Genomic DNA, 17564 nt, shown 5'->3' with positions numbered 1-17564 from the left:
GTTTGAAAGTCTCCCTCCTTAGTCCCACACTAAGGGAACTAAAGGAGTATGGAAAAGAATACATTCTCAATTAGTTTCTGCGAAATGCTCATTGATTCACTACATCAACATGAAACAATACTGAAATTCAAGCAACATATGCTTTCAAGAATTCTTGAAAAAAAAAATAGGCCACACGGCAGAGTAATTCTTTTTATATTGATAAAATAAAGTGTATGATCAAACACCTTTATAATGTGGTTGGTAGTTTCATGGTGGCAACTTTTGACATACAGTAAAGCTTTGAATAGTGCTCACGAAAGCATTTCTGCCAAATCATTCTATTCTTTTCTTCGGTCAATACCAAGGTGAATAGTGTGAAATTATCAAAGAGTTGTTTATGAAGCATTTAAACTGAAATGCATTATTTCAGAAATATACTTGTTTAAACATTGATGTCAATCATAATAGATGTCAGGTATTTTCTCAGGACTGTGAACTCATCTCCTAGTTTTGTTGATAAAACTGACAGCACAGAGTAATCACTCACATAACAAAATATGCATGCAATCATAAAGCATGAAACAAGGTTCCACTTGTTGAGATGAGATGCAGAAGGTCGCTACTACAACAGGTGTAAAGTCTAGCTTCCCTACCACCAGACTCAAATATGGCAATAACTCACACCCAGCACAATAAAGAGTGAGGTTGGTAATCTGGAGAGAAAAAAAAAGGCAAAATCCCCCCACCCCCCGTACTATTTCTAAAAAATCAAATGTTTTACAAAAATAGTGGCCAGCAACAATTTCTCTGAATATGGCATTACCCAGGCTTCAATCAGTCAGGCCGCAGTGACCAGTTGCCGTGGTAACTGCAAAAATATGACATTTGCCACAATTTGGAACTTCCTAAAAAAAAAGCCATTTTACAGAGTATTACCTCTTTTTTGGAGGGGAGGGGGCAGTCTGTTAAAACATTCACACACTATTTTCAAATGAATCCACTTTTTTCTATTTGGTAGCCGCGGAATACCAAAGATTCATGAAACTCTTCTTCATATAATCATCTCCACCGTGTCGTCCTCACCATCATCCGGTACATTTGTCTGTATCCAGCGTCCGATTGATGAGGCCAGCGCTGCGACCCACCTGATAAACATTAACACAGAGACAGGGCAAAGACTTGAGTCAGAGCAACAACAAGCACTAAATATTGATACAGGCAATGTTTACAATCCTGACAGTAGTAATATCACTCTATTGTGACAATAAACATGATCAACATTGTGAATTTCATCATTGAGATGATGATCAGGGGGGGCATTTCATGAAGCATTTTGGTCGGATATTTTTCTGACAAACTGTTACAAGCTACTGAAATTCTTGTATCTGATTGGCTGAGAGCATATTTGTCTGACAACTTTGTCAGATAAAATGCTTCATGAAAATTTTTTAATTGAACATTTAATTGTCTTTCCCCAAAATAGAGAACAAAATTTTCCATTTTGGAGAAAGACAATTAAATGTTTTATGCCCTTCAGCAAACCAGGATATGATATTGTTGTATTCACATTGAAAAATGTCACTCTCACTGGGAGATTTTATTTGTAAGGTTTGCACAGAGCTGCCATGACTTAAATTAATTCTAAGTTAGCCAACTTTGATGACAGCAATACCCAAAAGAACTGCACCAAAAACTAAACACTTTCACACGAATGCACCTTATGCATGAAATGGGGGGAGGGGGGTGTACGGGTCATTGGACAAGACGCAATGCACTTTATCATCAAGAGTAGCTAGTAGTTGGACTAGTACTAGTCCTACTGTCGATGAAAGATGTGAATGTAACTCAGAGATAGGAGCTAATTTGCCCATCATAAATATTAACTATCATTGATAATAGTATGACTGTGCTGTGCAAATAGTGGCCATGGATGTCAATCAAAGATGATGAGTTCTATCTATGAGTCTTCATTATATTTTCTGACAAGAAGTTGCTGTCTTGTATAAAACAAACTCACCTTTTCCTGTCCGTCTCGTGGTCGGCACAGAAGTAGAACTCCCTGAGATCACTTGAAGGCGGCTTCAGAGTGAAAGCAAATTTCTTGCCCTTGAGCTCCATCTCCTGGAGACTGTAACCATGGAGATGGACCACACCTAGAGACAAATGATTTCGAGTGCTGGTGTGAGTACACCAAATAACCTCACTAACTAGTAAACTACTTGTAAACTGTGCTTTGTATACTGATGGGCACATCAGGGCCCATTTCATTAAAAGTTGATACCATAGCAACTCTTGCTGGAATGTCAATTGTCATGGTAACAAGAAGAATCCAGCTTCCTGATTGGCTGTTGCTATAGGAATTTGCCAATCCAGCAAGAGGTGCAATCATAACATTTTTTATGAAATGGGGCGGTGGCGTGCTGTATTTGCTCATTATGTGATGCACATTATCTCTAAAGTAGGAATGCTCAAATTGCTTCATCAAAAAGGATTATACCACCATATTTTTCATTCCTTCACTGTGATTCTTACATCATCACATTCTGATTCTCAAGGTATGGTGGTTGTAGAATGTGTGGCATACTATAAAAGCATCTCATCTTATAATTGTCACTTGCCACCAATAGGATGAAAGGGATGGTAATAAATCCTGCTTCATGGAGGAACATCACCTTACCCTGAGCCTGAAGAGCATTCATGTCCTTGTAGTAGTAGAGGCAGGCGTCCTTGAGGATGCAATACCGTCGCCGCGGGTTACGCATCTTGCTGTTCCACTTGGTGAGGATGCCCTGGCACTCGGGTTCCTTGATGGAGAGGGCTGGTAGGCTGACGTTGTGGGTGCTGATGTCCAGCCAGATGTCCGACTTCCTTTCAGGGTTGGCCGCCTCACTGATGGCCTTTCCCCACCTGATTGAGGGGAGAAGTAAGAAAAAGGCCAAAGAAGTTGACGTTAAAGACAAACAGAGTATAAGAAGGGCTCAGAATTCATCTTTTATCAATTGGAATCTGCCTGCAATACATTGAAAGGGTCTACCAAGAAACTTACCAGGCTGGCCAGGATGACAAGCTGTTTGCAGTATTTTGAGACCAAAAATATTGAATGATTTCGCTTGTAGAACACAACTTTTATTCCACAAGAGCACTTCCCACTCAGCTCTGTGGGTAGCAGAATGTATCTTGACGACTGATCATGCCCTGGTAATCATATTTTCTAATGAGCTCCAAGTTATGGCTGCATTCACTTTAGCACTTGCAGTTTGACCATATATTGAAACTGCAAACCACAAAATGAACTGCAAACTTCTTGTGTTTTTTAGTTTTGATCAGAATCAGCTCAAACTTTCAATGTCCTGTTTCTTTCATATTTTTGCATATATTCATGCAAACCAACTTTCACGATGGACTTCCCTTTTAAAGAGAAATATATTTTAATGGGGGGGGGGGGGGGGGGGGGGGGTATGCAGAATCAGGAAGACTTGACAGCTCTCTTTCAACCCTCCCAAATCACCTGCTCATCTCTTCGTCACTGCTGGTGTAGAAGTAGTGAGTGCGAGCCCCGACCTTGGTCAGCTTGAAGGAGAACTGTTTGCCCGCATCCCTAGCCTTGGTAACGGTGTAGTTCTGCAACACAATGGCTCCTTGCGGCAGGATGTCCTGGTAATGCAAATACAAACAAATACGCATTGTAGAGATAGAGGATCGAACTGAGTTGAGTTAGCACAAGCTGAGTTGAGTTAGCACAAGCTGAGTTGTGTTGAATTTTGTTGAGGTGAATTAGGTGACATGGAGTTGAATAAGCTGAGTTGAGTTGAGTTGAGTTGAGTTGAGTTGAGTTGAGTTGAGTTGTGTTGTGTTGCATTGTGTTGTGATGAGCAGACTTGAGTTGAATTGAGTTGATTTATGGACTCTTTCAAACCCCTTTTGGAGTATGAGAATACAGACAAAATCATGAAACATGACACAGGTACACATGTTACATAAGATGAGGTAATATACTTTGATGTGGTCAGTACCAAAAAAAAAAACCCCACTCCTAACCAGTAGGCCTACAAAATGCAAGTTTCGAATCTATATGGCAAAATGAATTGAAAAGAAACTAAATACTACAATGCTTGCATTCATTCACTGAATCTCATTAATATTCTAACGCTGCTTACATTCACATACAATAATCACAGAGGCTTCCTGTAGTGAAGTGAGTATGGAGAGATACATTGTGCATTATCCGAAAGTGCACCTTAATTTGTAAAGGTCCCTCCAAAATCATGTATGCTTTTATATTCTACTGTCAAGACATGAAAAAAGAAAACATATAATTTTCCTTTTCTTTTTTTTTTAAACCCTTCTACAGAACCAAGTAGGCCTACACCTAGCAAAACTGAAATTTATTGTAATAATATTCTTTTTCGTTATTTGAATAATAGACTTTGGAACCGATAGTCAATATCAGCTCAGTTGATCCTGCAATCTGTCAGTCAATGATATGCAAAGTTCTCAATTCTTATATTTGAGCATGAAACATACATGATACAATAAATATACAAAAGCAAAATTCTGCATGTTTGTTCTTTCCATCACAAGAGATTTCAGCCAACATGAAGTTGCTGTCGGCTTTTTCACTTGTCTTATCAGTAATACGTCTTATGAAGAACTCTGTGAATATCCAAAATACTATCACTCCGATCTTGAACAGTGATTAACATTTTGCAACACTCCTGGCTGCATTAGGATATTATACATTTATGAACTTCTATAGCTATAACATCCAGCAGCCTGTTACGTAATGCTGAGAACACAACTCCACAGTCCCTGGAAGACCTAAGGAGTAAATAGATTGCCCCTGGTGGCTGTCATCATCAGCCGGCCACTAACCGTCTCCGTCTTGTAGTAGTAGAGGCAGTTGTCGTGTTTGAGGACGAACCAGCGTCGACGCCACTGCTTGATCACACCGGTGGAGGCTTGTCTGTGCATGAAGCCACTCATGATAATCTTGTCTCCGGCAAAGTTCAGGCTGTTACACACCACTGTACCGACGACGAGAACCAGGGGCTCCTCAGCTGTCAAACAATAGAGAGATTGACACGTACACAAATTAGCGGCTTGCAAAACTCAAGTTTTGTTAGCCGCTAACGAACGTGAGTTTTTTGCGCGAGTGGACACAAAAAAAACCCCAAAATTAGCGCGATCATGAGCACGATGTTAAAAAAATGCTCTTATTTCTAAATTAGTGGACTAATTTGCCTCGCGGGTACATGTGAACAGTCAACCAAATAGACTCGAGTTACTGTATTCCATCCTTCACTGCACACATCACAGCATCATGCATTCCACGAAGTGGTCCATAACCTCTTTAGTGCACCACAACAACAGCACGCAAACCATACCACTCGTGAAGTGCAAAAAAAAAAAAAAAAATGGGCAAAGAGAAGCGCAGGCAGTGGGGTGTACTGCTTGCCCAAGTTTGCAAGTTTGGCAGTTACATATATGTCGATAGCAAATTAGTGAGTTATTTTTGTACGTGTAAACAGTTGCAAAAAAAGTATAGCCTCTGAGCACGTTCACTAACCTGCTAATTTGGAGCATCTGAATGGTTGCAAAAAACTAAGTTTCTGAGCACAATTGGTAACCCGCTATCTTGTGCGTGTGAATGCGGCTAATGATTTATTGGTATGGTTTGGTATATTTCTGCATTCACAGACATACAAATTCAAACTCAAAGTCTAAAAATACAAACAACAGAAAATTCAATGATAAAAATGATGCAAGATGCAATGATTTACATTTCAACAAAAGCATCACACTGCAAGGAAATTGAGAACAACATCAATTCTTGACTGATTTTGACTTTATGCTCGGTGAAATTCTCACCTTCTGAAGCGAGCTTAACCACTTCGGAATGCTTGGCCTGCCTCACATCCTTGCCGTTGACCCGAACGATCATGTCACCCATCTTTAATCCTGCATTCTCACCAGGACCACCTGTTGGCAAATTATAACAACCAGCTTTAAAGGGATTGTACAGTTTTGGTTGAGACCTAACTCCAGGTTTCTAACATTTTTGGTGAGATAATGAGAAAGCTCTCATGAAATATGAAAGAGCATGTAATTTTAAGAGGGATTCAATGTTTATTTGATGAAAATTGATTTTGAAATGGCTGAGATATCTAAAACAGACAGCAAACCTAATAAAAGGTGGGACCCACCGTTTATTAGGATCGCTTTGTGTTACTTTGTTTTTGGATATCTCAGCCATTCCAACACCGAATTTCATCATATAAACTTGGAATTCCTCTTAGAATGGTATGCTCTGTATAATTTCATAAGGGGTATCTTGGTATCTTGCATGAAGTTAAAAGCCCAATCCTCATCTCCACCAATACTATACAATCCCTTTAAGGTGCACAATCACTACGAAACTTGATACAGATTTTTGAAATGATACAGGGCAGTCAAACTCTGCAGACAAACAAACAAACCAACAAAAATACTTATATACAGGGGGGGGGGGGAAAGATAATATTAATGCAAACATCATTTCGGTATTTCAGAGGGAAAATTGCTCACTGCAGCACACTAAACTGAATTTCAGAAAATAGTGAAAACATTTCTCTTAAAAAAGAAAGATGTCCTTATTCTGTTTTTCAGAATGAATATAGTGATTACTATAAAGACATAACTGGTAGCTCTGTATTAACTTAATAGCAAGGCTATTATAACAAAACATAGAATTTACTGTGAAAATGTATTCATGAGAAATATATAAAATACAAAGCTTGGTACAACTGGAAACTCTACAATAATTCATGCTATTTATTACAACAGTGCAATAATACAGAGGGAAACATAAAAAGAATTTCACACATATTTTTTTCAAACATCAAAAGTGCATAATTATTCTCCTGACCTTCTATGCCTTCTGGGAAGAGCCAGCTATAGTGGCTTTGAATATTCAAGAAAAATGAATTTTTGTGAAATTCCATTGACTGCGGAATCACTCTCACCTGAATCCAGGTTGGTGATTACCACAGGTTTACTCTTCTGGATCCTCAAACCGTATGTGCCATCTTGTCTGTAGAGTGTCACAGTGCGCTCTCGACCTTAGAGGTAAGCAAAACATCATCATTATCATTGCCATCATCACTATCATCATCATCATCATCACCTTCACCATCGCCATTATCATCATCATCATATCATCATCATTATCATCAACATCATTACCATCATCATCCCCATCACTAGCAACATCATCACCATCATCATCACTATCATCACTATCATCATCTTCATCATCATACACAAAGGATTGTCAAAATGTTCACATTAAACCCATTTAGGACGAGTCCCAAGGATACTTGGGCAAGCATCTATGGGAAATGCGTGTTATAGCAAAATCAAACTGTCCTCAACGGGTTAACAGTCAAGGAGACTACCAACAGCAATCAGAGAGATAACCATACTTGTGTGTCAGATGCATTTACACGGAAAACAAGGATTCCCAATTTAGGGAGACTTTCATAGTTTCTTGTTCAGATATGAAGAGATATCTAATTTGTCGTCGTTTCTCCTGTAAAATCAGGAATCTGACTTTGCAGTTCTAGTAATCATCCCAAACAGCTTGATTTAAGACCAACTTCTCTTGCTACTTTAGCTGAAACATTATTTTTTCATACTTTTCCTTCTTGTATGTCACATTTAGCACAGTCTTGACTTAAGTACGCACCGAATACCACAGCTTGGATGAAGAACTTTTAGGGCATGGCTACTGGGCCATTCTCAGATTAAGTGTTCAATTCCATGTGAGTAAAACCGAAAAATCAACCACAAAGTAATACATTCAAAGATGTGTTTTCGGAAACTTCAAAACCGGTCAAATACGAAACAAAAATTGGAACATTCTAAATGATGGCCATTCATTGAGTAAAAATGAATTGAAATAGAGCATCATATATGATATTTGATCACCAATCAGATACGTTACCGCAAATTTACATGTTGTAGTGGACTCCTAACTCTGAATTAAATTTATTGTTTTGATCCAATTTCTGTTTAGGAAAAGACATCTGTCCCCCTAAAGATATTGGGGTTTTCAAGAGGTAAAGATGTTGTCATCCCTTGCCAATTGGTAGAAATTATTTCTGTGTGGTAAGTTGAAATATGCTTTTTGCTGAAATGAAATGTAACCTTAAGATTCACTTTGTATTTTTAGCAAATTTCGCTTACAAATAAAGTTTCGAATTCCACAAATCATGCAAAGGGAACGATCCAATTTGGAATTTCACAGGAAACAAATATGAATTGCTTTCCTGGGGAAATAACTATTGAAAAACATCGAATCACCTTTGGTAACGTATCTGGTAAAATATAAGTAATAATTTTAGTTGTGTATGAATTAATAAATATCACCTGTTTAAATTATTTACCTCTTGAATTGATGTAAAAATGAATGATGTAAGCCCAAATTAACCATTTTAAACATTGTACGTAATATTTAAACTATGAAATGTAGTGGAAAAGAGCCCTAAATGTGAAAGCTGAGTTCTTCATTCACAGAATATTCTCATCTTACGTCTGAATGTATTTATCCATCTGACTATAAATATTCATTACGTTTTGATGGATAATGCAAACAAGGTTTAAAAAATATATATTTGCAGGCATTTAGAAGGAAGTAGGTACAGTCTCTATGAACTCGATATGCTAAACAGTTGTTTGACCTATGCTAACGTATTTGGCTCATCCCTTTTAATGAAAATGAATAAATAATTGTTCAACTTATCAATGAATCTTGAGTAGTTCTTCATATGTTGAAAAACACTAGAATAAATATGCAACAGAACACTGAAACTTTTCTCGGAAGCGTTTCATAAACTACTTTTTACTCTTTCAAAGTTTGGTAACGTATCTGGCGTACCGTAAATGAATCTGTCGGTGAAGTTACAGAGCAATTTCTACTAAATATTCTTCATTTGAACATAACTTTAATTTTTTATGGAAGTGTCATTCTATGCAGAATTGTTTTATGAACACTTTGTTTTACATAACATTATTTGTCACCGTGGGTGCCCTGAATTATACGTAACGTATCTGCTAAATCCGAAAAGCAAAAAACTGATATGCTGAATCTTAGCTTCGTCTTGTAAGATAAACGTTCAAAGTTGTTGCATAGAATATGAAAGTGGCTGGGTTTTATAGAATAGAACTTTGGAGTTTATGAGCACACAACGATTTGTTTGTAAAAACATTTACAATTTCTTTTCAGCATTTTGATTGTGTGGTAACGTATCTGTCGGAAAACTTGGCATTAAGTTGTGAGACACTGATGCAGAAAGAAAAATCATGTGGAAGTGTTGGTCTTTTTCACCTCTCTGTCCTTTTGGTGTAAGAATATAATCCTGAGGTCCAACAAAACGAAGCATGTAATGTGTAGGGATGAATTTTGACCAGATTTGATCCCCAGAAAGCACAAGACCAATGAGCAAAATTCGGTCACGTATCTGGGGTAACGTATCTGTGGTAACGTATATGGTCGATCATATTATCATGAGAGCGATATCTACCAAATATTTCTCACTTGTACTAAACTTTAATGTTGAATCGATGCGTCATTCCGAGGAGTAATGTATAATATACAATTTGTCTGACATTGCAACATCTGTCGCAGTGGGTGGCGTGAAAAGTATGTCACGTATCTGTCCAAATAAAAGTGTAGAAAACCGATATTTCAAACATTGTACCGTATTCTCAAAAAAGAGCTGTTGCACAAAAAATCTAAGTACTTGCAATGTATGAAGTATATCCTCAGGGTTTCATATACACAGGGTCATTGCATAGTCTTGTTATTTTCGCAATGCTGTAACACTAAAGAAACTGGTAACGTATCTGGCGGTGAACTTGGCGACAGGTTTCAAAAGGCTATAAAAAAAGAAGTCAATAAAAATTTTGGAACTTTTTGAGTATTGTGATTAGCTCATATGATATGCTCATCGTCCATGAAAATGATATTTGGAAAGTGTGTTTGTGGACGGAGAGGAGCAATAAAACATAATTCTGAAATAGCCGGCGACACTGCGTTTTTGGGGTCTTAACGAAGTTTAACAGCAAAATTTTATACAAAAAGGCAGATAACCGCATTTGATCGTGTTTATTTTTAACAAATAAAGTCCTCGTGATATATTATAAACATTTAAATAGTATCTAATAGGTTTCAGGGAACCGCAAACTGTCATGGAATGTCGGCGACACCAAAATTCTGTATTTGAACGCTTTTACTGAGAACGGGCCTACTATTCTGGATGATTTTTGGGAGAGGGAATGAGGTAAATCAAAATCAAAATTCAAAGCCATGTAAACTCATCGGATGAGCTCCAAAGGACTCACTTATTTTGGAGAGTCTGACAAAGTCCTCTGAGCCTGTTCTTCTCTGGATGCGGTGTGGGCGTGACCCAAAGCTGGCGCGGAACTCCAGCTCCGATGCGGTGGTGGAGTTCGACGATCCCGAGATCTCGCTGATCGTGTCTTTGGCCTCGGCTGCTTCTGCATCTGTTTGAGCCGAAAAACAAGAGACAGGTCACCAAATGTTTCCTGTTAACTCTTTACGTGCCACGTTCGCATGCCCGACTCAGTCGACGGCATGCAACTTTGACAAGTTCACCTTCATAAACATAAGGATTGAGAGAATGTAGCAATATTAGTAGAACACATCATTGAAAGTTTGAGGAAAATCAGACAATCCGTTCAAAAGTTATGAATTTTTGAAGTTTTTGTGCAGTACCCGCTGGATGAGAAGACTACTGCAGTGTATGAATAACTTAGATGTCACATGCGTACAACAATATAAGGAAAACATAAAGAGAATTTCACAAAATTCCATCTTTTGAAAAAAGTACACATTCCCCTGACTTGTTACCGACAAATGTTATGGGTAATATTATTCCCCCTGCCTTCAGAAAGAGGCAAGTCAAGTGCTCTTTTATTATGCGAAAAAAGTGAAAATATGTTGAATTTTCTTTTACATTTTCTTTATACTGTTGTACGCATATGACTCACAAGCTGTAGTAGTCTCCTCATCCAGCGGTTCCAACACAAAAATTTAAAAAAATTCATAACTTCTGCATCGATTGTCCAATTTTCCTCAAAATTTCACTGATGTGTTCTACTAATATTGTTGCATTTTCTCAATCCTTATGTTTATGAAGGTGAACTTGTCCTTTAAGGAGCAATGACTGGTGTTATGAGGGGCCAATATCACAGTTCTGCATCTCAGCAGGGTTGCCAACAATCACTCATCACATTAGGAATGGTTCAGGGAGCAACCTCAAAGATACTGGCAAGTCACATGCGTTTAATTGAGCAAAGTGATGTCGTAAATCACGGAGCTGTTTATATTCTCTTGTCAGGTTGTGTTGCAGTATACAACTTTTAATGGACCCTAAAGCAGACTTCCTTATTCTGTTATTGGTCAAATCTGTGATGTAATCATTGTAAATCATTGCCTTATTTGATTGAGCAAAAGTCATTAATATTCATAACTGTTGGAGGTATTGTCAATTTTTTCTCAAATTATAAAAGAATGTTTGCAACACTTCTTCCAATCTCCGAATCTTCATCTATGTTTGGGGAAACTTCCCCCATACCAAGAAGCGAACTCACCATTTTCAGGAACTGGCTGAGCTGCATATGACAGCTCCTCGGCAGATTCGCGGTACTTCCAGTCCTTCTTCTTGTAGCTGTCGTCATAGATATCTATCTGGTCATACAGATTGGTGTCATCCAATTCCTCATCGTCATCATCATCGTCTTCATCCTCATCTTCTGCATCTCCCACATCAATGTTTTTCTCACTTTGATCGCCTGCACTGGCCAAGGATTCAGCCAGGGGTTCTGCGGCAGGACCGTAAATTACTGACGATGCTGTACTGGAAGTCGAGGAATCACCTTCAATGTGAGTGAATTCAGGCACAAGAGGTTCCGGCATGCTTGTCACACCGACCTTGACTGCGGCCATCTCATTCCACGCACTCTCTGTCGGATGCTCAGGAGGCCGCTCGCCACATTCTGCATCATCAGGGCGGGGCTCCGATTCAGCATTACTGATGGAGATGGATGGATTGTCACTGGTCATCAAGGAATCTGAATACACTGGAGTTGCTGATTTGGTCTCGGTCTCTGCCTCAGTGGCTGGATGACTTGCCTCTGGCACATTACCTGCAACTGGCTCGATTGTAGCAAAGTGGTGGAAGGTCTGATTGACCTGAGCACTGGATGCTTCTTCCACCTCTGTGGCAGCCGCTGAGGAACTGGTGACTGAATCCTGATCAGCAAAGGCAGTCTGTGTTGCACTTGATGGCAAGCCACCAATGAACATTTCTTCCTCACCATCCGTATCCACCCTGGTCACAATTGCTCCTATGCTTCCGGCCATCACAGGTTGCTCCTCATGGAAAACTTCATCCCCAACCACACTAGCTCTATCACCAGGGAGAACACTGGTTGGCAGAGAGATCTCACTGGTTGAAGTACTTCTTGATGACAAACTTTTTCTTGGTGAAGGAACTGGAGCAGTATCTTTGGAAGAATCTTTACTGTCATCTGTGACATTGATGTTTGTGAGGGATAACCTTGGAGCAGGACGTGGGGGATGAGGGCGAGGACTCTCCCTTTCTCCTGGGAGTGGGCTGGTGGACACATCTGATATCGATGATCGTCCAACTTCAAGCTCTTCAGCTGTGGCTGAGGGGCGCATTCTGGGTGGCTTGGAGGGCCTTTCCTCAGCAAAGATTTCCTCCTTTCCTTCATCATGAATATCTTCTATTTCTGGTTCTGATTTCTTCCCTTTCTTCAGTTTCTGCTTCACATCCTTGCTCTCGGTATCATCTTGTGATGTTCCACCTTTCCTGGATGTCTCATACTGCTCATGGAACTCACCAGCAGAGTACTTCAGGGCACTCTTCTTCTTCTTCCTCGAGAAAGAAAATATCCGCTTTCCCATCTCATCAAACTCTTCCTCTTCTCCTGGATCTTCTTCCTCGTCTACTGCTTCTCTGACTTCCCTCTCTTCTGCCTCTTGTGTCCCTGATGAATTTTCTTCAGACTTGTTTGTATCCTCTCCAACTGGTTCTGCACTGTCATCGATGCCAAGTCTGTCACTAACAACACCGTTGATTTGAAATGATGTATCACTGCCAATCGCAAGGCAGACAGAGTTTTCTCTCTCAGCTACTGGAGGTTCACTGCTTGTCTGGGACACTTGCCCTTCTCCAGCATGAGCTTTAGTGAATGATCCTGTCAGAGGGTCAGCTGTACCACATATGTTCTTGAACTGATCATCAGAAGACTCCAGAGTTTCGGAGTCTCTCAGCTGCTCATCATCACCTGACACTGAATCTTTCTCTACAGACCTGAGAAGCACATGCTTGCTGGCATTGTCAAGAGTTAAACTGTGCCTTGGTGGAGGAGCCGGAGGTTGAGGAGGAGTGCTGTCCTGCGTCTCTTCCTCGTTGCTCAGGGAAGCCTTGGATTGCACTGATTCCCTCTCCTGAATCGACACTCCACGAATTTCATCTCCTCCTTCCCGGCTCTCTGGGCCCTCTGCTTCTTCCTCCCCGTCCTCCTCCTCCTCCTCTGGTATCTCGGGGTTGATGTCAAATGTGCCGCACTCGTCTTCACTATCTGACCCTCGCCTGCTGCTGCCCACGCTACGGACGGAGTGCGAAGACCTCTGACTCTTGAATGAACTGGCAGACTTACTATAACCTTCATGATAGATATAGAGGAACAATGGGAGAGATTGAATCAGTACCACCATCTATTAGAAAATCTAGTATCTTACTACCACTTTTAAGGTTGTTACAAAATTGACTGTGGTGTCTCAAGCTGAGCTATACATCAAAGTATATTTTTGGGGTATAAATCTCAGGAAAGTGTCTACTATTAGGCTGTAGACAGAAACAGGGAAAGTTAATATTTGTTCTAAAACTAATTCACAAATAATTGAAATGACATGTTTGTAAAAAATGTGTTGAGTGTTCACTTTCCTTGAACTAGGTTTCATTTGGATGGATAGCAAAATTGTTTAAAAGAGCGATTATTCAGGAGTTTGAGCATTTTCCCTTGACCTTTCACCCTTGCCCTATGACCCCATTGCCACAATCCTTCAAGTAATCTCTAACTGATAACATCGATCTTTATGCCAATACTTTGAGTGATTTTCAAAATATCGGAATCGTTACATCTTAACACCTTAACCTATATGACCCAGATCTTCCCCTAGAGAAATCTTTATCTGGTAAGACTTGTCTACGCTAAGTTTCAAGTAAATACCTTTGGGCATTGCATCGATACTGGGGAAATAGTGAAAATTTAAGAACTTCACTTTAACATTTGATCTTTAATCTTGAGCATGCGCACAATTGATAGACACAACTTTGCCCACTCATATGATGTATGTACATATTGTGCCAAGTTTCATTAGGATATCTCAAATAAATCTTAAAGTAATGCTGTCCACACAATCAATTATGGATGAAAAGATGGACAGATGGATAGACAGAAGGATGTGAAGATGGGCAGTCTATGAAAGACGGAAGGAAAGACAACCTGAAAACATGAATATCTTGGGACACTTCCTGGCAGAGGCCAGTGACTGATTTTGAAAAGCAATGCTTTCAAACATGGAAAAGGTTCTCAAGCATAACTTACCTAAAACGTCATACGAGTCCACAGAAGAGGCCACTGAGATGGTGCTGGCCACTGACCCTCCTCGAGTGAGACTAGACTCTGTCTCCAGGAGATCTCCAGAGGATTCCTCAGATCTGGGTGTCAAGGAGTCTTCCACAGTGTCATCTGCAGAAACAGCATCAGCTCCACCTGGTTCAGTGCCTCCAGGTCTCCTGCTTTGGCCTGGAAGGGGAAGTGAAGGTAGGGCCACTGGATCAGGATGGTCCTGATCTGCCGAGTTTGTTGTGTCCTCTGAGACTGCTGAACTTGGACTGCTTTTCAAGATGTCCCTTGGAGGTGCTTGTGGCACAGATTCCTGTGATGGTTCTGGAACCTGCGGGCTGTCACTGCTTGAGATTGCACCGTCTCCAACAGCCAAGTCTGTATTCTCAGTTAATTGAGGTGTTTGACTCACTGATTCCTCTTCACTTAGTGTCTTAGCTGCACTTTCACGTTCACTTCTACTTACATTACCTAATGCTGCACCAGCTTCTTCAGCTGGACTAATGTCCTTGGTGATTGTTTGTGCTATATCAGCTGTGACTGATGTCCGTGGCTTAACAACTGGAGCAGCTTCAACTTTGTTATCACTTAAACATGTGCCATCTCTGTCAATTTCACCATTTTGCTCATTACTGTGATCCTTACTCAAGTCTGGCTTTGCTTTAACTTCGGGAGGACAGTTTGGCGACTCAAAGGACTGCTGTGGAGAAGTAATCCACGACTTCCGCTTGACTGGAGGCTTGTGAACCTTTGGTTTCACCGGTGGTGGTGATCCTCCATTTGTCAGCCCAGCCTGGGAAGTGGCCAGGGGTGATTTTGGTGACTGTGGCTTGGCTGGAGGCAGTTTTGGCTTGGGGCTCAACGATGGTGGGGGCACCTTGGGCTTTGGGGACACAATCGCTCCTTCTGGCTTCGGCGAAGGAGGCACTGGCACCGATCCTGGCTTGGGCTTCGTCAGAACAGGTGGAGGTTGCTTCTGCTTCCCCGGGACAGTGGGCTTTGTTGATGGGCTCGGAGGCACCTTGGAGACTCCTGGGGGAGTGATGGAACCTGATGGTATCCTGGACAAGGGTTTGGGCTTGGGCGCTGGCTTGGGAGGGGTGGAGACAGCAGGACCTCCTCCTCCACCTCCTTGGCCTGCTGCTCCTGAGAGAAGAGACGGGGAAAAGATGCAGACAAATCAGTCAACAGAAAGAGCAAAAACACTCAACAGCTCTTCTCTGGTGTGACATACCGGGCAAGCTGGATGATGCAAGTTGGTTAACACATGAATAGAGCTCTATGATGTTACCGGAACATGTATGGCTAAATCGAGCACATCCTACCTTTTATGGATACCTCCACATCTCCCAGCTGTTCATGCTCAAGCACGTCTAGAACAAGTGGGGGATGGGGTATGACAACAAGACATCAAATGTAATCAGAAGTCAAGTGGCTAAATGTAAACAAAACAAAACAAAACAAAACTTGAGCATCCTTCACATGATAAAAGATGAGAGGATTCAGAAGGACAAGACAAAAGATCCAACACAGTGTTGATACTTTTTATGGGATATATCATACCTAAATTAGATCCAGAAGACATCACAACCTGAGGTAGAACAAGTAGAAAGAAATGTTGCAACATTTCACGCAAAATGCATTTATACAGCTACGGGTCGCCGACTAAAACTGACATTGAACATTCAGCTGGAAATGAGGAAAATGTATCAGGGCAAAGTTCATGAAGCTATTGACTGTTAGACTTTATCTCCAGCTAATGACTCAGATTTTCTCCTCTCCTTCATCAGTTACAAGGCAAGAGGGGTTGAAAGGACAAGGTCTGTTTGTGGACATGATGTTAAATTAGCATAAATCTTCCTTCCTATTAAACAGTAATATGGACTTCCTCATTGTCAATGAGAGAGTTTTACTGATTTTGCACCACAAAACTAGCATTTCAAAAGTAGGTCAGGTTCTCAAGAAAACAGTGGTTTGAAGCAGGTCTATATTTCAAATTCAATTTCACAGAGTGACAGTCTTTCATTCTTTATTCAGTATTGCTTATAAATCTGAGTGTGCATTTTTCAGGTGTCATTTTCTTGTCAATATGGACGGGCTGAAAAATTGTTATAGTATGAGAAATGAGAAACTAGATGTTATAAAATAATACGACTCAATGCATACCAAGAAAAAGAAACCTAATTGGAATATATTTCACAACATTTGGCAAGCAAGGTATCATATCCTATATAGTTGTCAACCTCTTGTCAATATGGACGGGCTGGAAAATTTTGAAAGTATGAGAAATGATAAAGAAACAAGATGTTATAAAAAGATATGATTCAGTGTATAACAAGAAAGAGAAACCTAATTGAAATGCATGTCATGAAGTTCGGCAACTGAGATATCTTTTCTTTCTTTCTTTCTTTCTTTCTTTTTTTTGAGGGTTAGGTATATGATCGAAGCCATGCAAAGGCAGACCAAGTTATATTTACTGGCAATTTGCTCTGTAAGCACTGAAAATGCTCATCATTTCATGCTTTTTACTGGTGTAGGTAAAGACAAAAACAGAATGCTAAAAGACTTGGCTATCTAGATCATGAGGTACACCACATGATAATGACAACTGAGGGTGATATGAAGAAAAATAACAGAGCCTGGAAGTGAAGCTGGGTATGTTCCAATATATGACAGATCTACACTTGCAGTTGCAGCCGTCCACCACCACAAACACACGCGGTCTGCAGTGTGATTTGATTGATGAGGTATGTCAGGAATGTGTGTCTAATCAACCTCAAAGTTCTACTGGGGATTTCTAATTCCAGATCTGGTCTCAATGAGAAATTATCCCATTACAAAATTATATTACACCAGCCACT

General features: G+C 40.2%; 1 protein-coding gene across 1 annotated transcript in view; it reads right to left on the bottom strand.

Moving 5' to 3' along the window:
* Positions 1-834: 834 nt before the first annotated feature.
* LOC139711998 (uncharacterized) overlaps positions 835-17564 on the bottom strand; it is a 32803-nt gene continuing 16073 nt past the window's right edge. The window contains exons 2-11 of the mRNA XM_071623839.1: positions 14683-15849; positions 11635-13737; positions 10363-10524; positions 6984-7079; positions 5851-5961; positions 4855-5039; positions 3491-3636; positions 2660-2889; positions 2000-2135; positions 835-1127 (exon numbers count right to left, since the gene is read on the bottom strand). Of these exons, the coding sequence (XP_071479940.1) occupies positions 1034-1127; positions 2000-2135; positions 2660-2889; positions 3491-3636; positions 4855-5039; positions 5851-5961; positions 6984-7079; positions 10363-10524; positions 11635-13737; positions 14683-15849 (4430 nt within the window). The 3' untranslated portion in view covers positions 835-1033. The remainder of the gene's footprint in view (positions 1128-1999; positions 2136-2659; positions 2890-3490; positions 3637-4854; positions 5040-5850; positions 5962-6983; positions 7080-10362; positions 10525-11634; positions 13738-14682; positions 15850-17564) is intronic.

Source organism: Diadema antillarum, unplaced genomic scaffold, assembly GCF_040938485.1.
Source record: "Diadema antillarum isolate AM-2024a unplaced genomic scaffold, OU_Dant_1.0 seq00001747_RagTag, whole genome shotgun sequence".
NCBI lineage: Eukaryota > Metazoa > Echinodermata > Echinoidea > Diadematoida > Diadematidae > Diadema > Diadema antillarum.
The sequence above is the reverse complement of the archived record's forward strand: the minus strand, read 5'-3'. Positions and strand labels throughout refer to the sequence as shown.